Source organism: Dryas octopetala, chromosome 6 (assembly GCF_963921425.1).
Source record: "Dryas octopetala chromosome 6, drDryOcto1.1, whole genome shotgun sequence".
In the NCBI taxonomy this organism is placed as follows: Eukaryota; Viridiplantae; Streptophyta; class Magnoliopsida; order Rosales; family Rosaceae; genus Dryas; species Dryas octopetala.
Window position 1 is genome coordinate 18,451,428 of NC_141371.1, and position 20,507 is coordinate 18,471,934.

Sequence of the window (20,507 nt, forward strand, 5' to 3'; positions counted from 1 at the left end):
TTAAAAAAAATTTTGGACGAGAGAAAATTACTAATTTGGATGAGAAAACCAATGTGTTTCTATATTGGGTTCATAGAATGTCCGATTTGTATTTGTAGGGAAGAGAGGTGAATAAATGCCTCAATACAGCTGATCAACAAACACATTGATAATCAGCGTTTTTTTTAAAAAAAATATTAGTAATAAAATGCATACTTGTGTATGTGTTTTCGTTTGTAATTTGCGCTTTTCCAAGCAAAAAAAAAATATTTACTCTTTTTTTTTTTCTTTTATATGAAATTATGGAAAAGTACTTATTTCTCAAACGACGTGCGTATGGGTGGATTCGGTACGGTTATTGGGAACCCCAAACCGCGTGCTGACCGAACCTTTCTCAGTTGGCCACATTGATTACCGAGACCCTTATTGGAATGTCAGTAAACCGGCACTCAGTTGGACCGGCATTATCGATTAGCTTGGCTCAAAATGGGCTCTGACCGGAAACAAAGAAAGAGAGAGAGAGAACGCAACAGAGAGAGGGATGAGAGAGAGCCCAGCCCAGGCCAGCCCACTGTACCACCCTCCTCCTCCCCTTTCTTTCTGTATCCCAGCACGGCGTTGGTGTAAGCGAAGCCCCTGGGTCTAAAAACCACTTCTTCCATACTCATTACTCAACCTCTTGAATCACATCCAGAGAAGTTATGAATTTATGCGGGCATGGTGGCTAAAAAAAAAAAAAAAAAGAGTTCGTCTTAATATCTGCAAAGCAGTGGATATTACAGTATTACTTTATTACACATCACATTCATGAAATTGAAGATTCAAGAAAGGGAGAAAAACTAAAGAAATGGGTTTTAGAAAAGAAATGCGTGGGAAAATTTCAACAAGAAAAAGCCCTACACCATCAAGATATGTGGACTGCGATCTAGAGAGAGGGGAATGGAGAGAAAGAAAGGGGAGGAGGTGGGTCTGCCGTACTGGGGAGGTGGTGCGGTGAGATTGGCCTGATGGGTTTTTGTTTTTCTTATTTTCAATTTTTTAATATTATTTAATGGAAAAGAAGTAGTTTAGAAATGTGGCAAAATATCAGCCATTGGATATTATTGAAAGACTGGGATTAAAAGGCAGGCACATTGCTTGGCAGAGAATCCAGGTCTTGATTTGAATCATGATTGCTGGCTGAGGAGCAACCTTTTTTGAATATTTTTTGCTGGTCTTTTTTCTTTTAATTTTAATACTTACTTTCTTAGATAAAGTTGACTCAGTAAAAACTTCTTATTTAACATGGATAATGATTTTTATTTTCTTAATTTTAATAATTATTTTTTATTAGATAAGATAGGGTAGGGTGGTAATTTGTAGGAATTGAGATTCCATGGGGTAAGGTGTATGGTAAGAATGAAAACAGCCAATCATAGAATGCCACGTATTTAACAAAATAAATAAATAAAAAGGTCATAAATTCTTAATTAGTATATTTTATATTCTTAAAAAAAATTAGGGTTGTTTTGTTTAAGTTCCTGTTTCATTTTATTAATTAATTTAATTTAGACATTAGGGTATTTTTGGGTTTTTTGGGGTTTGCAGTTTTTACTTTTAATACATTTATAGTCTTAGAGTATATGGTATATCGGTATAGGATATAAGTCTTATAAGGTATGAGATTTAAAATTTTTAAAATACACAATAGGGTTTAGGGTATAAGATATAGGAATAGGATATAGTTAGAATTTAGTTTATAGATATATGGTATAAATTGTTTAGGATATGGTATAATATTAGGGTTTAGGGTATTTTAATTAGTTTTTATATATTATTGTATTATATAAATTATTAATTATAGGGTTTAGGGTATAGAAAGGGTTTAAGGTTTATAAATTTATATATTTTTTATATAAATTATAGAAATGTATATAAATGTATTATATGTACTTTAGGGTATAGAAAATTAGAAATGTATAAAAATGTTATATATATTCGGTTCGGTTCAGTAAACCGACGGTTCCAAAATCTGAGAACCAGAACCGAAACCGATATCTAGGTATGGTTCTTTTTCAGTACGGTTATTTTCGGCATCGATTGGAGCGGTTTCGGGTACGGTCTCGATTTTTCGGTCAAACCGACCCAGCCCTAGACGTGCCGGGGAAAGTTTACCTAAAATAACATTTTTATTTTTTATATGAACCAAAAATAAATTTGATCGCGGTTCATCCAGCTACTAGGAAAGTAGCTAGGCAACACAGCCATCAAAACCTTAAGAGGAAAATAATAAAAAATAATAATAAAGTAAGAGACGAGAAAAAAATGAAATATATGCAATGTCTTGTAGCAAAAAATCCCAGCCAGCAGCACTGGTCACATTATCCACTTGCATCTGAATCATCTGATATTCTGATATATCATTCTCTTTCAAGCAAAGCCAATAGTGGTGTCTGTGGACCCTCTCACCCCTCAAAAACAAAAGGTGTGGAAAGGAAATGCAATTACAAATCCTTGGAAGAGATAATTCAATTTCAATTTATATACAAGTTTAAAAAAGAAGCATGAGCATGGCTTTCAGTCCATTCTTGTTACCCAATTTCAGTCCTATCTCTGCTGCTACTCCTTGTAAACATGTAGATTCTTCTTCTTCTTCTTCTTCTTCTTCTTACCCTTGTCTACAAAACTACAAAACCAGTAATAATACCAAGAGAGAATTCCCAGTTACAGCAGTGGCTTCAATCCCATTCCAACCACCCATCAACGTGGAGTACCTGGAACAAGAATTCAGTGGCCATGGGGTTGTTTTCACAGGCATTGGTGACGACTGCGTGGCCAAGATGGGATTGGACAATGGCAGTAAAGCTATCCTGATGCTGCCAAGTGGCTTAATCACATCCTACAAGGCTTCCATGTGGCACGGGGGCACCGTTGAGTTGCTGCAATCTTCAGTCTCTGAGGAGGAGAATAAGAATGAGAATGATGGTACTGTCATTCAAGGAGGGATCTCTTTAGGCTTGGACTGTGTTAGTGTCAGTGAGGCTGAACAAGTTTCATGGTCTCCAACAAACTGGGCTCTTCATGACATTAGAGGAAATCCTCATCACTCTATTCAGGTTGCTTTTACTTTTACTTGATTATTGTTTCTCACAAGCAAAAGTACATGCTAATTTCTTTGATGCTGCATACTGCATATAATAGAACTTTTAAGCCTGCCAGGCTAATGTTTTTTCGCCAGACAATCTGATAACATATGACTTTTACGTCACTATCAAACTGTAAATCTAAATCACACATTCAGGAAAGATGATTATGTTCCATATTTGGTTTAGCAACATAAGCATCTTATGTTGTCTGTCTCCACAAAAAATAAATTCCCCTTAAGCCAAGCCAATTTTTAGAGTCGGAGAAAACTATTAGATTATATATATTGAGAATGCATGCAATGCAGGTAGAACTGATTAGCACTGATTCAGAGGACATGGTTGAAGTCAGATACATAGTGACTCTTAAAGAAGACGTCTTAATCTCAGAGCTTATGGTCTCTAATAACTCTGAATCTTCATCGCTCCAACTAAGTGGGTCTATTTTAAGTCATCTGACAGTAAGCTCACCAGACGCAACTTATGCAATTGGTTTGGAGAGATCAGATTTCTTTGGCTGCAGGTTGCCAATTTTGTCAAGTTTTGGTATAAAACCGCCAGACTTTGGCCAGAAAATTGAATCTCAGTTCAGCCAACTATGGAGGCAAATGCCACTCAATGGACTTCTGCCTGGCTGGGGTTCAGAAAATCAAAGCAATGGCAATCAAGGAATAACTGAAGAAGAAATGGAGGAAGGTGAAGAAGACGACAACTATAAGCATTTAAGAGAGCAAATGAGTCGAATATACACCAGTGCGCCTCGGGACTTCACAATCATTGATAGGGTATGTACTTTCAGAAACTAAATTCCAAAATCTATTGCATTTTCTCAGAAAAATTGACACTACTTTATTTTCTTATAATGTTGGAGTCTGCTTACCATTGTGTGTACAGTGTGTATTTTCCTTATTGCCAAGGCATCTTACAGTTTGTTTCTTTTTCCACATTTGTGAGGGAACAGGGTAGAAGAAACTCAGTGGTAGTAGGAAGAGATGGGTTTGATGAACTATACATGTTCAGTCCTGGCTCAAGTCATGAATGCTATGGAAAATATGCTTATATATGTGTCGGCCAATCAGCTGTGCTCAAACCAATAATCTTGGGCCCTAATGAATCATGGAGGGGTGGACAGCGCTTACACAATCCAAATCTCTAAGTTGTCTAAGCCTGCCTTTGTTCTCTTCTTTCAATCTTTAGCATGACAACAGCCAAGAGAATTACAACTTTGATAGTTATGTTCATGAAAAAAATAAAGTAGCTCTTGCCTTTTGATTTTGTTGATGTGAACCTTGTAGAGCATATTCTGCAGTTCATCACCAGATTTGTAACTATTGACCATGCAAAAGATTTGTTTTTTTTTTTTTTTTTTTTTTCTCCCCTTACCCTTATGAGAGACATTGCATTCCACAAAGTGCAAAACCAAACAATATTTGTTTTGCATCCACCACCATCTGAAGACAGGTAATCTTCATCAAGATATGGATTTGTATAAAAATAACAATCATAAAAGCAATCAAGGATAAAAATTGTCTTAAGGACACAAATTCTTTAATTCTCTTAAGCACATCGATCATCCACATCTGGTTGGAGTGGTTGAATTCTACTGTTACAGAACATACACATATGGTGTCTACCATTGTTATCTTTATCAAAAGATTTTGATACATCAGAATAAGTTGGAACAAGAGAACTAGCGAGTACCTTAAGTTGGAACAAGATAATAACCATCATGCCCTTCACCTTGATCATTAGTCCAAAGTAGCGGAACAACTACTGCTAGTGCGAAAGAAAGACCACAAATCAATTTTACAGCAGCCTTTTGACAGGGTTTTTTGATGCCAGACCTTTGAATTTCTGTTTTATTTTCAGGAACCACCTCATGAGACACTTGCAAATCAGCATCCGCAGGAATGTCATCTGTTGATGACACTGATTCAGGGCCACCTTGGAACTGCTCCCCACCAGCATATAAACTACCATTCTCTCTGCAGTCACAGTTCACACCATGTGAATAACCATTTTGCTCGTGTGAATAACCATTTTGGTCGTATCTGTCACTTGGGCTCCAGTCAAAGTCGCTTAAGGATAAACTTCTAAATCTTCTGGCTTGTTTCTCAGAGAAGTCTGAGTTGACATTATTTGGATCCTGAAGAGAGTGAACAAGCCTTCTTGGAGTTTTGAAGATGATGCTTTCTACATTGATTGGAGTGCGTGACCTCTAAACCACAAGAGAGGCAATGTAGTTGTCAGAACCAATACCACATCAATATAGAAAGAAAATCAAAACATTGGAGGATTTAAATAAAAGTTAAGCTTCAGTGGACAGCACAAGTAGCACAACAACATTAACATGCAACAGTATCCCAAGATTGGTAGCCTTAGTTTTTGGAACATAAAGTTTTTAAGCAGAGATAATTTGCCAAAGGATTAGAATTATACATTATAAGGCCAATCTATTTCGTTTTTTCAATCCAGAAAGTTCCCCATTCACCTTATTGCTACCATTACTTTCAGCATTAGTTTTGACTCGTGATTCCATAAGCTAGTTGGATAACTAGCTTTACCACCATCTCAATCGGACCATCAACAACAATTTCTTTTTGAACAGGAATCAAACAATAAATTGCTACAATATGTACAGGTGCAACTAACCAAGGGGCTGGTGGTGGTGCTTCTTGATACTCCATTTCTAGGATTTCTTTGTGGGAACCCTGCAAATTCTTCTGTGTAATCTCCTTTGCTTTTCATGAATCCATTATTCCCAGAGTGCTCTGAATATGCATTAGAGTAGGCACCTTCCCGAGCAAGCTCTGAGAACAAGCCATCCTTGAGAGACACATCAACCCCTCCATTCTCACGACTCCAAAGTTTCCGGTTTACACTTCTACAATCATAATTCGAGTTTCGAGATACCTGACTCATTGTAATAGGTGATTCAACCAGTGATTCATATTCAACAAAGGAATCAAGGGTCTGTGACTCAGGTGACACCGATGCAGGAGACTGATCACCAACACTTGACAAGTTTCTCCTCCTGCTATGGTCTCTCCTACTAAAATTTGACCCAGTGACCGAACTAGGACTCTTTTCAAGTTTTGAGCCTTTATCTGCAGCTATCCTCCTTGCAGTTTGCAAAGCTTCAAAGGCAGCCCCTTTGACATAAGCCATCTGATCAGACTGACACTTGTCCATTTCTTCAATTATCAACTCAAGTTCAGAGAAAATGCTCCAAGGATCTAAGCACTTCATCAAGAAATTCACCATTTGAATGGCTGACAACCGTTTCTGAGAATTCCCCTCCACTACACCAGCATTCAATATTCTCAGTCCAGCTTGTATCAACAGCCTAGCATATGGTTCAACAATTGTAGCATTACGCTTGGCAAGGCCCATAACCAGACCCATGTGTGCATTTGTCTGAGTTGAATTCTCCTCCAAAGCCCCAGAAACATTCTGACAGACCTTATTAACCATCTCATCTGAAGCAAAACGCCAATTATCCGAATCCACAAGAGCCCTTAAGCAAAGGGCAGCACCGGAAGTCAAGCTCTCTTGAGAACCCAAGAGAGAATCTGAAAGGGGATTACAGAGTGAATGAATAATATGCCGTTTCTTGTCTTCAGGAGTGGTTGGGTCAATCCCATATCTAGCAATGGCCGGTACCACCTTTGAGCATGCCTGTTGAAGAGGGAAAGACCCCGCACTCGAAGCCAAGGTCTTGATTATGGTTGCCATGATGTTATCTATCAAAGGGACTATTTTGACACCATGAACACGAGCAAGAACTTCGTAGAGAGAAATAGTGCATTCTCCGGACAAAGGACCAATCTCTTTAGTTTGAGAAACTTGGGCAAGAAACAGAGGGATTGCCTTGGAATCCAATTCTTTCACATAGGATTTCAGTGCTTTCATTGCTGATCTACGACTATCAGCATCTTTATCAAGATTTGCCAATTCTCGCTGTAGCATTGGGCTTAAACTTCTGCCCATTGTTGAGCTGCTTTTCCAGTTTCAATAAAATGGGTTATTCAGATAATTGATGCCTAAGGAAATGAAATCAAAGCAGGAAGTTCGACAGAAAAAAAAAAAAAAAAGTCTACAAAAACAGGATCCGAGAGGTGAATATTTAAGCGTTGTGTTTAGAGATTCTGAGTAGGGTATTTCAAGTTTTTCAAAAGCAACACAGCAGGAAAGATATATAATCCACTAAAGCCCAAGATTTTGAATGTTTTGAAGTTCACCAAAACCCAACTAATGAAGAAATCTGAGATCTTGGGGTTGGATTTTCAGATTATGCAAGGCAAAGCAACCTCAAATTTCAAAACTTTTCTGCATCTCCAAGTCCTCAATGTTTTTCCAAGATTGAATTCCAAAGTTTGTTTCTTTCCTCACTTTTTTCATAGCAATCAAACAGATAAATACTCATTTGATGCAGGAAAAAACAAAAAATTTCTCTTTCTATGAATTTTCTAGGCCAAAGTAGAGCAAGAACCTAAAAGATAGAAAATGGGTATCTCATATTTCACATCAAATAACGCATATAAATCAGAAAAAGAAAAGAGAAAAAAAAAAAAGCCAATTAAAGAAGCCAAATTGAAGAAGAAAAGACTGTTTCTTTAATACCCAGAAGTAAGAAATACCTGTAGAATGGAGTATGGACGAGTAGACCTTCACAAAGCTCTCTTCTGCTTCTTGTTTGGTGAGTGAGAAAGGCTTAAAGCTCTGTGCTTGTTTGAAACAGAGGGTTTTTGAGTAGTGGGTTTAGTATTTTTTGTTGTCTGTATTAGACTTTTGGGTTCGTGGGTTTGAATTCATTCTTCATATTTCGTTGGAATTATTTCATAATATTAATTATATAAGCGTATTTTTAGGGCTGTCTGTCTTGATGAATTTTCCTTTTCTGGCTGTACACAGTTTACAGTCTCCAATTTCAAATCTTTTTTCCAAATTCCCCCGCTATCCCACAACGGAATTATTCTGTCCCTGTAGTCTGACGATAATACCCCTGTATATAATGCAAATGTTCACTGCACATTTTTCAATAATAATAAAATTACCAACTTGATTAAGGACCTGTTTGGCATTGCTTCTTATAAGCGCTTATAATCAGTAGCGTTTTTGTTGGAATCGTTTCTGCTCATAAACACATATAAATTTTTATAAAAAATTCAAGTGTTTCATGCAAAAGTATTTGAAAGTGCTTCTCAAAAAACCACTTAAAAGTGCTTTTATAATTCAGAAGCACTTTTATTAATTTCTGCCAAACGCAACCAAAAGCGTTTTTACTATTTGAAAGCGCTTTTGCCAATTTTAAAAGCAGTGCCAAACGGGTCCTAAATTAATTTGGTTTACTTTATAAACGAGAATTTAAATGCTCCATCATCTTTTATTTTTCAATTTTTTTTAACTCGTGTATTAATTTTTTTAAAAAATTATACAAGTAATATGTTAAAAAAAAAAAAAAAAAACTATTTTTGGATGCTCTTGTATTTAGTTATTAAGTTACTGTGGAAAAAATAGAAAGAAAGGTGTTAACTATGTCTATGAGGAGAAATTATTATGTGTGACTATAACACTACGTGGCATGATGACGTGGTGTTACCAATCCACTCAAATTATAACACGTGCAAGGAGTTAAATTTCGTTTTTTAGGGGTATGGAAATTTTAGCACTAGTTGATCAATTTTTCGATCATATTTCGCAAAATTTCGCTCAGCCCATCCATTTTTGTTGATCTGTCTTCTCCTTATTGGATCTGTCTTCTCCTTGCTGGAGGCCATAGCCATTTCTGTCGTTCTACCTTTTCCTTGCTAGTGGCCATCTATGTCGATCTGACTTCTTGCTGACTGTTACAAACCCAATCGGGGAGGGAAGATAGAGAAGGGAGGGAAGAGAGAAAAGAGAGAGAAGAGGGAAAATATCATATTGGTGAGGGAGATAGAGATTGGCGCAGAACCTGCAGGAGAGGGAGAAGAGATAAGAGAAATATCTCATATGTCTATGCGACACAGTGGCTGGGAGAAAGTCAGTCACAGGAAGAAGAGGAAGGAAAGAAAAGAAAAGAAAAAGGAAAGAAAAAGAAAGAAAAGAAAAAGAAAAGAAAAAGGAAAGAAAGAAAAGAAAAGGAAAAAAAAAAGAGAGGAAGGAAATAAAAGAAAAAAAAAAAAAGGTTTAGGATTGATTGGAGTTTGGGGTCTTTGGACAATTGGAAAGAAAAAAAAAAGTTTGGGGTATCGTTTGGCTCTTTTAGGGTTTTGTTTAATTATTTTTAAAACCTAAACCATAATACATTTTTATATATTAAATAATTAAAAATACTCCAAAGAGCCAAAATCCTAATATCTTATACCATATTTGAAAAAATATAGAGTATATAGGGTTTAGTATATAGACTATAGAGTACAAAGAGTATCAGGGTATATAGAGTATATAAAGTTTAGTATTAGGTTTTAGTGTATAGATTATAAAGTAAAAATAATATACAAATTTTATTTATTCATTATACTAATTTTATTTAACAGTATTTGCCTCCACCGCGTATTATATTTATTTTATATCACATGAAACCTACTATATAATTTGATTTTTTCAATATTTTTTATCAATGTAGGAGATAATATGTTAAATAAACATATGGTAAAGTTTCATTCAAAATTTCCGTATTTTGATAGTAATTTCTGTCGTTTCTATCTAATTTTTGTCGAAATTTAAAAATCTTCGAAATTTCCGTCGAAATTTTCATCGAAATTTCCTCGAAACCCGAAATTTTATTCCTTGAACACATGTAATAATAATCAATTTCTAAAATCCTAAAATCTAAGAAAAAAACATTTAAAATCGTTTACGTGTTATAATTTAAGTGGATTGGTAACACCATGATGTGGTGTTACAGTCTATGAGTACATCCTTTGTAGTTAATTAGACCAAAAAAGATAAACTTTTTGTGTGTATTATTTTGTACTTTTATTATTATGGAAAAAGAAAACACTTTTATTCCTACAGTTTCTTTTCTTTTTTTCGTATAGTGGGGGCCGAACCTCAAAAAATAAAACCTAAGCTAAAATAGCTCGAGCAGTGGAGAACCCAGCAATATCCACAGACAACAGATTCCTACATTTTCTTATTACATTAAAACAACTAAAATTATATTTAAAAATTAAAATACAGAAAATAAATTTTTATCTTCTAAACCCTTAGATACTAGTCCAAAGACTCCAAACTCAAACTAATTTTGAATAAATAAGTAATTAGATACGGCCTAAAGGCTCTCAGCAGTCAGCATCCAAGGTGTTAAAAGTAATTTGATTATTCGAAATAAAGCTTATTCTTTTATGTAATTTAACTTGGCGGGAAACCTTGTTGGCTTCTTAATTTTTTGTGGTGGGAAACTTTGTATGTTTGTTTTAGATTCTTAAAACTTGGTGGATGAAAAGTTGTTTCCCGCTTTTATTTTCTTCTAAGATTTGAAAGCAGAAAAATACAAAAAGAGCCAAAAATTCAATTGGCCATTCACCTTGTACGGTTTGTAACTTTGTAGTTCACTCTTCTCCTTCTCTTCCTTTTATTTTCTTTTTTTATGATACTAAATAAGAAATTCAAATTATCATTTCTCGAATTTTAAATTTTAATGAAATGTCGAAAACTTCACCTAAACACACTATTAATGATACAAAATAAAACACACGAAGTGCTCATATGTTTTGTTTAGTTACCATCTAGAGGGGTAAATGGAGCTCCTCTAATGATGCTCTTAGTGCATTTTAAAACAACTAAATCAAAATTAAAACCAAAACCAAGAATTGTTATTTACTACTTTGTCAGCAGCTTTTTTCCCAGAGTCATTTGAACTGCTTTCCACTTTCAAGGGGGTGGTGGAATTGAAGAGGGTTGGACAGTAAAATGGTACTCAGACCAATCCAAGAATCATAAACGCATTCTTCTAGGTCCCAGCCAGATTTGTAGTTCCACAATCTTGTCCTAATTAAATGTCAACCAAAGCATAGCCAAACTGGAACCTACAAAATTGTTCATGTTATGGCCAGATGCTGAACAACAAAGTTTGATTTTGAAAAAACAACCATCATTATGGGAATGTACACGTGATTGAAATATTATGCCTCAATTATATCAATTGTACTTGAACTGGTAGATAATCATAGTCAGGGATATCATCGCTGGGATACATTAGTTACATTTATATATGAAAAATCGAAATCTAATGATATAACGCATGGTCTTCCAAAAGTGGAACAAATCTTAGAGGTGCGTTCAATTGATTCAATATCAATTAACCTAAAAAAGGGAGTTGAGGATTGGAATGAATGTATAACACCCATGAGCTTTAAGACTCCATTTGGTTTGTTAAATTCTTGAGAAATCAATTCCTATGCATATTTATAGGGAAATTAATGCAAAATTCCCACTAATATGTTTTGAAATGATGGGAAAGTAATTATGAAATCACTTAATTATTTTACAGTCTTTAATGATAACTAAACCCACTTAAAAAGTTGCAATGACAAATAGGTTCACTTTGTGACAAAAAAACGTAGCCACGTTATAATTTTTCCGTGTTTTTTTTTTTTTTTTAACTGGGCAAATTATTACTGTCGGACAATGACAATTAGTAATAATCATTTTGACGTTATAATACGAGTGGATATGACTTTATAAGCTTGAATTGTGTGTTTTATGTTGGTTTTATTACTTTTTAACATGTCTACGTAAAAAAAGACATAAGGTATCTCTATAAGTATTATTTTTATGCAATTCAAATAACTACTGTTGCACAGTGACAATAATTGTCACGGTTAGACCGAGCACTTGGTGAACAGTACCTAATGTTCAGTGAGTTCTGTGTCGCGCGCATTTTATTAAAGTAGACTGGACTGAGATTTAATGTAACGCGTGGAATGAATTATCAGCCTTATTTTTCAAGTAGACATTTAAAAAAAAAAAAAAATCCTTATGAAATCTCTTTTTATTTTCATTTCTATGTTTGATTTGTGCAATAATAGGAAACATACATTGTTTAGTTTTTTAATTATACCCTTATTATATATATATATTTATGGAGAAGGGTATGTAACATAATTGATATTTTCAATTGTTAGCAAGGGCAATTTAGTCTTGAAAAGTTGTAATTAATACTTTCCCATGGGAAGTGCCCAAGTTGGGTTAGGGGTGGGCGTCGGGCGAGTGGGTCGGGTGGGAGCCCAAACCATCTCCGACTAAACGGCTCGGATCTTAGTCGGGGACGGGTCGGAGACGGTCAGAAAATGGGTTGGTCGAGAAGGTGGTTTGCCTGAGGAATGGTGGTTGATGAAGGTGGTTCTTGTGCTGCAATGGTGGACGATGATGGTGGACGGTGACATAAATGGGGGTGGTTGGTGGCAGAAATGGGGGTGGTTGGTGGCAGAAATGGAGGTGGTTGCAGACTTGCAGTGCCTGAGAAGATGGTGGTTGGAAGCTTGGCGAGCGGGCGGGTCGGCTTCGACGGTCAGTGAAAGGGGGAGGGCCAACACTGGCCCGTTAGTGATCGGATGGGTCGGCTTGCAGCTTGGCGGGTCAGTGGAAACGGGCGGGCTAGGTTTGGACGGGTTGATGCCCTGTCCTAAGTTGGGTGGAGGGCTATTTACCAAAATAAAAAGAGAAAAGTTTGGTGGAGGGCTTCACTTTCACCTTTTGGAGCATCATTTTCATACAAAGTAAGAATTGTTTCCCAATGTTGCATTTACCAAACATGGGAATGAAATTATTTTTCTATTCCCAAGCCTGCCTAAGTGGCATAAGACGGGTGAAAGTAAGAGTAGAAATCCTAAATTCATATGAAGAAAAAAATTGTTCCACAGTTAGGATAAAAGTACCAACTCATGGATATGGCGAATTATTCATTGAGGAACTTACATTTCTAACCAAAGTAGAAGAGAATACTTTCTCCTTACAATTTTGCAGTGTCTACATCTGGCATCATTTTTCTTAAAGAGAAAAAAAAAATTCTGAATTTCACTCTATGTCTATGTCAAGTAGTTCTGATCTACCCAATAAAAGCAATCATATTTGAGCAACAATTTCAAAATACTGCAAAAAGTAGGAAGATGGAGTTGTTAGAGACAGAATGGAAAAGAAATAGATACATGTAAGAATTTGGGTTTATCACATCTCTATTATAATCCTAACCCAACAGATTATAGTCACAACCTTCTTCCCACTCTTTCTAGGGAAAAAGATACTGAAACAACAATAATGTATAATTCATTAAAGCAGCAACTCAAGCCGTGCAACAGATATAGCTATTGACCTTGTGGTGCTAGTCTGCATGTTGGACAATACCACTTTCCCTTGAATCTTGTCTCTGGTGTCAGCCCAACACATGCGTAATGGAACCATTCACCCCCTTGGCACTGTTCAAAAATAAAAATGACAGATACTAAGAAAACATAGTTGCAACTTGCCAATTGCATGAAACAGTATGAGCAATATTTTTATTTCTTTATAGCCAATGATAACCACTAAGATACAGTAATGAGAAACTGTTAAGATCTTTGTAATCTAGTTTAGGAAAGGTTATGCAACAAACAAAACACCAATACTCTTGTTGTTACAAATCCTGAATATATGAACTGGTTCTACGGTTTAATGATATGAATTTACTTGCAAAACATTTTCAAAGAGATGTCCTATATGCTGTGTTACAACTATGAGCCTGATCTGCTACCCTCACCTCGAAACCCACCCAGGGAGGGGAATGTCATCTGTTATTGCAGCTGGTTCTAAAGAAATTATACATTTAATACACAGAGGCATTTTATTCTAAGCAAGTAAACGATAATTTACCAGAAAACCAGATTGGAAAAAGAATATAAACAATGAAGCAAAAAGGACTCACATTTTCATTATCACAGGCAATCATATCTCCAAAAGACACCTGAAGAATCATTAATAAATTACTTTAGTTCAATACATGCAGACATTTTAAACATAACTGAAGAACTGTACAATAATAATGTGGACAAGAGTAGCTCAAACTGAAAATAGCAAAAATGTGAACTTATAGGCAGAACCTGATGGCAAATGCAGTAGGTAGGTTCATTTGGATCAATGGGCTGATCAGCATCAATGGGGACAGCATATTCCTTTTTATGGCTTCCTGGAGGAGGCATGAGCTCGAAGTCCCTATCACGCTCCCGATCCCAATCCCTATCCCTATAATCAAGCCTTTTTGATTGAGGGGTTCCATAAACAGACTTGCGTTTTTCATTTTTAGGGACTATAGGCAATGGAGGAAGAACTGCTGGTTCATCAGGTGGTATTTTTCCTTCTGAGAGAATTGGAAACAGAATAAAGAACATAAGTAGTTATCTAATTTTCTCACTCATAGAGTTCAAGATGGGCATCATCAAATCTGAACTGGCTGATATAGCCTATGGACCTGGATCCTCTACCAGTTTCATACCATGCCATACCAGACTTTAAACCTTGAGTCTCGAAATATATTTAACGGTTTAGATGACACCACATCAGCTAAAGGACCAAAACACAATATAAAAAGGAAAATAAATAAGAAAACTTTTAGCTAAGTTTGAGCATTCATGAAAGAGAGATTTGCAAAAATTACCTCCAATTCCAACAGATTTGCAAGCTCTACTCACCAAAATTAATTTTTGAAAAACATAATCAGATTAATGCACCACCACCGCCTACGCAAACTCAGCATATTTCTCAAGCGTACCCACCATACCCAGCCTACCCACCACCACCAAATTCTTCAGGCCTACCACAAATCTCACCTCTGCATCCCACCCATCAAGCACACCAGTAGAATGAGGAAGAAGAAGGAAAAAAGGCCTTTTTTTCTTTTTTCCTTAAGAGAAGAGACGGCGTTTGTTTATTACTATGTGTTTTGGTCTAAAAGCAAAGTACCTTTTAATGATGTGGGGTGATGTAAACCGTTGAATATTTTTGAACCGTCAGGACTTAATAGCTGGTATGGGTCTGGTACAAAGAAGCGTGGTAGAGGATCCAGGTCCATATCCTATAGTAAAATTTCAGTAGTATTACATCTGAATTCTGATGGTTCAGGATGACAAAATATCATGACCAAGAATGCACATCCGATATTTGGAAATCTTAAATATAACCTGTCAGGTTTTTCTTTTTCAATTAAGGGATGGGAGTTGACTTTGATTTTTCTTTCTCATCTACTTAAGTCAGTTGAGCAGAAAGTATGGCTTAATAGAGTTCAACTGAGCTGAATTTTTGATATTCTTAACTTTGCTACCTGTTTTTTTGTCCATGGTCTATTACACTTCAACTGGTCGAATTAACTGGAATATAACTTAATGCACTCTTGTTTGAAAATTTCAGGGAATGGCTTTTAATGCCTTCAACATTATAGTACACGATATTGGGAAAACAGTAGACTTTCACAAACTACTGTACCTTGCTTTAAATCGTCTGCAAAGTGATTCAGATCCTCATCAAGTCGTTTTACATGACTATCTATCTGGAACACAATATGAAAATTTCTGTAAGTTCCAAATATAAATTGTTCAGAAACCTCACAGCATTTGAAGCCAAAAACTACACAGAAGTCACAGATATGGTTCTAAACTATATTGCATTAGAATATGAGCTCACACTAGTGTCAGATACAGTGGCGTGACGCAATATTAGCCTAGTCTGCGGAGGGGCTTGCAGAAATATGATGAATTAGAGATGATCTAAATGAAACCAGATGTAGTTAAACTCTTTTCAGAAACTATATTCTGTAGCTGGAAGTACATTCTTAATGGTCACAAATCATATGCTTATCCACATGGGCAATAAAACAAGAAGTACATGAAAGTTATAATAGATTGGGGTGAGACAGAAAATGTTCTCATGCAGCTAGAATACACGATCTAATGAAGACATTACCCCATTAGATTAATAGATATCATGCAATTTCCCGATGTTTTGACGCACTAGGCCCAGTCAATAAATAATTCTTACACTTATGCCATAAATGAAAATCCCTGAATCTGTCCCTGTACATGTGGCAGATCCTTTACTGTATGTCCATCTTTGAGCACAAAGCAACCTTCCCCACAAGGTGTCATTTCCAGAATGGATATCTCACATAAGGTGGATTTATTATGTCGCATGATGTGTAACCACAGTTTCTAATGTTAGCCCTATCAGGAAAAGTCATGATGGATAGTTTAATTCGATGGGTTTGAGTCGAGTTTTGATGCTCCGTCCTGCACCAAGTTGGCAGTAAACCCATGTGAAAATTGGCCAACAATATTGTGAAGGTTTTGGGCATTTGTGCTTAGTAGAGTGTCTAATCTGGCCATGGGTGTTGGCATGGATGTAGGCATCTTGCCGAACCACATGAAAATGTTGGTGTTCAATGTGTGGATGGTTTTGCTACATATTTTTCTGTCTACGTGCTTATTTTTTTGGAAATTTGCATTCAATCAAGTGAAACGTGTTAGCACAAGAAAATTCAAACACTAGAACTTGAACTTCAGCTAGCTAGAATTAATGCAAGGTTTAGTCCACAGTGAAACTAAGCTTGCATAATTTATCAACACTATAGGGCCCAACAAATTCTTCTAATATCCAAAGCATCAACTTAACTAGAATAATAATTAAAAAAATGCTAGGTATTAGAATGTACATCACTTGGTAAAACTGTAAAATGCATTTAATCTTTAGATAGCCTCTCACACAAAATGAATAGATTTCCAGTAAAAGGCTAAATATATAAAATTGAATAATTGTGTTATGCTTAACGCAATATGAAATATTAATAAGGTTTATAGGTATAGCATACATATGATTAGAATTAAAATGATACACCTTACATCATATGAGATAAGATACGACATTAAATCATTGTTGTTAGGTGAGATTTCAATGCTAAGAAAAGAAAGCATAAAATAATTCACTTAAAAATCATTATTTAGTAAAGCTTAAGAGATAAAACTTTATCTCATAACCAAATGTTATGATGATTCTAAAGATTAGGAAATTACAAACGACGTAGGAGCTTAATTTAAGAATAACGTAAGGAATAGATGTTAGGAGACTAACCGCTTAAAGAAAAAGAGGCTTGGCACATGTTACATCAATAAGAACAAAAGAACAGAAATATTAAAATGAAAAATTGGTCAAGTCCAATTTACCCCCTCTAGGATGCATTTCATGCTCAGTCTCTCATGGAGCATTTAACTGTCATGGAGAAGAATTCTAGCAAAAGGACAAGTGAATTTTAACAGAAGCTCCTGTTTTAAAGCCTTGTTCGTTCAAGGATAGGGTGATGCCCCTATTGGTTCAACATAATGTGTTTCGGAAACATAATTTTAATTGAATGGCACAAGCTTTTGATTCTTGGGTTCAGAGTATATAAAATTAGCTTATGTCAGGGACAATACCAGACAATAGGACCTTTTACCCAAGCACGGCTCCATAGGAATTTCCCTAGTAGTCACTTAATCATTCTCTACATTACTATAAAGAATTCCCAGAAAGCTTCACCTAAAATGTGAATCATCCAATTTAAATTATAAATTTATCACACATTTGGTATTTAAATTCTCTATCAAACAACAGAAATTACCCCATAATAGAATTGCACCAATTATAGCACAAAATGGAAAAAAGAAAACAGTAAAACATGAAGCATAACATCTGAGCAGCCCATTTCTTAACTTGATAAAATTTGAGAATACCCATCCTAAGTCCATGGACAAATATAGTAAACGAAGAAGCTTACCAGGTCATAAGCTTGTTGTGCCAACAAAACCTTCTCAGTACATAGACTCAACGCATTATCCTGATTCGCCTCAATTTCTTTTCGCATCTTCTCAATCGCTGCTTCATCTTCTTCATTATAACTATTGTTATTATTGCTCCATTTCTTCGAGCTCTGTGAAGACAATCCCAAACAGTACTTAGTCTGCTGCCTTGTCTGGTGTATCAGGGCTTATTTCCAAACACAATAATTCATTCACTTATCAGAATTTTCAATTGTAAGACTACAAAACCAAAAACCATAAAAAATCAAAAGAGAATGAAGAACATGACTTACATTGGGAGCGTTCGTCGAGTTCTCGGACGGTGTTGAGGAGCCTCTGGAGCTCAGCAGGCAATGTGCTTGCGTCTTTGGAAATCCAAATGCAAATTCAAATTCACACGAAATTCAGTTCAATTAAATCACTTCTAAAAATAAAAATATTAGAAATACAACTGATGAATTGAATAGGAGCTTACATTCAAGATAGTCGTCGACGTACACTCCGGTTCGTGCGATTGCCATTGCCGGAATTTGGGGATTTTTTCTATCTAGGGTTTCACTGCGAATTCTTGTTCGAACGAGAGAAAGTTGGAGAAACGGCGTCGCTCATTGGTCTCTGTTTGTTGGTATATACATATTTGGGGGAAAAATATAAGCTTTTTTGGGATTTGAGGTGGGTTCGAAATCGAAACCTAGTTTTGTTAAATTTTTGTCGGTGATTTGGTTTTGAAATTTTGGGTTTTTGGAGAGGAGACTAGGTTGGGAAGGAAGGAAAGAAAGAGAAGAAAAAAAAAAAGAAAGGAAAAAAAAAAAGAAGGAAAGAAAAAGAAGAAGAAAAAAAGAAAATAAAAAAAAAAGAAGAAAAAAAGAAAAAAAAAAGTAAAAAAGAGAAAAAAAAATTAAAAGGTCTAGGGTTGATTGGGGTTTGAGGTCTTTGGGCAATTGTAAAGAAAAAAAATAGTTTGGGTTTTTATTTGGTCTTTTTGGAGTTTCGTTTAGTTGTTTTTAAACCCTAAATTTGTAAACTCTAATATATTTCTATATAAAAAATAATTTAAAATACTCCCAAAAGCCTAAACCCTAATATCATATACCATATCCTAGTTTGAGGTTTTTGGGCAATTGAAAAAAAAAATGATTTGAGATTTCGTTTGGCCATTTTAGGGTTTCGTTTAATTGTTTTTAAACCCTAAACCAATAAACTCTAATACATTTTTATATAAAAAATAATTAAAAATATCCTAAAGGGCCTAAACCCTAATATCCTATACAATATCTTAAATAATATAGAGTATAGATTATAAAGTATATAGAATTTAGTGTATATATTATAGAGTATAAAGAATATATTAATTTTATTTATTCATTATACTAATTTTATTTCACAGTATTTACCTTCAGCGCGCATTATATTTATTTTATATCACATGAAACTTACTATATAATTTGGTTTCTTCAATGTTTTTTATCAATGTAGTAGATAATATGTTAAATAAACATATAGTAAAGTTTCATTCAAAATTTTTGTATTTTAATAGTAATTTCCATTGTTTCCGTCTAATTTATGTCGAAATTTAAAAATTTTCGAAATGTCCGTCGAAATTTCCATCGAAATTTCCATCAAAATTTCCTCGAAACCCGAAATTTTTTATTCCTTGAATACCACCCATACTAATGAGAGTGTGTGCAATTACCACCTGTAATTTTTTTTTTTGGACAATTAACCACCTAAACTTTCACTAATGTGACAATTAACCACCTCCCATTAGTTTATATTCAAATGAGCGTTAAAAACATGCACGTGAGAGGGCAACTTCGAAAAATTAGCCCTAAATGCATGTCTGAAAATTGATCTCCCCTAGTACGAATCTTAGATCTCCTTTTCGAAAAAGATCTAAAGTTAGAGCGAGGCACACAATCAAATTGATTCTGGGGTCTGATTTTTGTTGTGGGCTGTTGACAAATTGAATACAAAATTGAAGGCTGTTGGAAATCTCGACATCTACAAGTTTCAAAGATGAGCAATGAGCGATATAGATCTATTGGGGACCCTCATATCACTAGTAAATGTCTCCCCCTATGCATCGACATCGTTCTTGTTCAATTTTTTTTTTTATTTTTTTATTCTTTGAACTTTGTTGGGTTTTGTCCGAATGTGGACATGGATTGGAGAGATTCGTTTGAATTTTTTAGGGTTTTAATGTTAGTGGTCCTTTTCTGTGTGATTAATTTAAATCCTTGCTTTTTTCCAATAGTAGAAGAAGATATATTAACTGAGATAACTGAATTCCTTAGCCCTTACAATATCTTCCCACTAACATTCGTTAATCCTCTTACATTTTATTTTATTTATTTTTCTGATCCAACATTATTAATCCTCTTAGAATGTTCGTATGAATGATTTTCAACATATTGTGGAATTGATTAATATCAACAAAGAAAGTTGATATATTGCATTCATTTAACAGAAATATCCAATATGTGTCATGATTGATTAACCATCCTTTCGTAAAGCACTCAATAAATCCAAGTTCAATAAATTAACGACGCAATATTTTTAATGTTCAACATTAAGGCAACTTGAAGTTGTATGTTTATTATTAATTCATGTGTGAGAAAGTGTG

At 35.1% G+C, this 20,507-nt stretch overlaps 3 protein-coding genes across 4 annotated transcripts; 1 reads left to right on the plus strand and 2 right to left on the minus strand.

Moving 5' to 3' along the window:
* Positions 1–2,412: 2,412 nt before the first annotated feature.
* Positions 2,413–4,382, plus strand: NDF5 (NDH-dependent cyclic electron flow 5). Of its 2 annotated transcripts, none has more exons than XM_086248922.1 (3): positions 2,413–3,074; positions 3,410–3,886; positions 4,056–4,193. In XM_086248922.1, exons 1-3 carry the CDS (start codon positions 2,523–2,525, stop codon positions 4,065–4,067), a joined length of 1,041 nt encoding a protein of 346 aa, XP_086105048.1. In that variant the 5' UTR covers positions 2,413–2,522; the 3' UTR covers positions 4,068–4,193. The 2 variants fall into 2 exon arrangements, with proteins under 2 accessions (XP_086105048.1, XP_086105047.1); XM_086248921.1 differs by having other exon boundaries at positions 2,418–3,074; positions 4,063–4,382.
* A 120-nt stretch (positions 4,383–4,502) lies between these two features.
* LOC147283013 (ARM repeat superfamily protein) lies at positions 4,503–7,091 on the minus strand. The gene is made up of 2 exons (XM_086248920.1): positions 5,754–7,091; positions 4,503–5,319 (listed from the first exon to the last, which is right to left on the minus strand). Exons 1-2 carry the CDS (start codon positions 7,089–7,091, stop codon positions 4,804–4,806), a joined length of 1,854 nt encoding a protein of 617 aa, XP_086105046.1. The 3' UTR covers positions 4,503–4,803.
* A 5,889-nt stretch (positions 7,092–12,980) lies between these two features.
* Positions 12,981–18,634, minus strand: ING2 (PHD finger protein-like protein). The gene is made up of 7 exons (XM_086247281.1): positions 18,360–18,634; positions 18,178–18,249; positions 17,863–18,071; positions 15,543–15,606; positions 14,165–14,421; positions 13,990–14,028; positions 12,981–13,504 (listed from the first exon to the last, which is right to left on the minus strand). The coding sequence occupies exons 1-7, from the start codon at positions 18,403–18,405 to the stop codon at positions 13,394–13,396; spliced, it is 798 nt and encodes a 265-aa protein (XP_086103407.1). The 5' UTR covers positions 18,406–18,634; the 3' UTR covers positions 12,981–13,393.
* Positions 18,635–20,507: the final 1,873 nt, after the last annotated feature.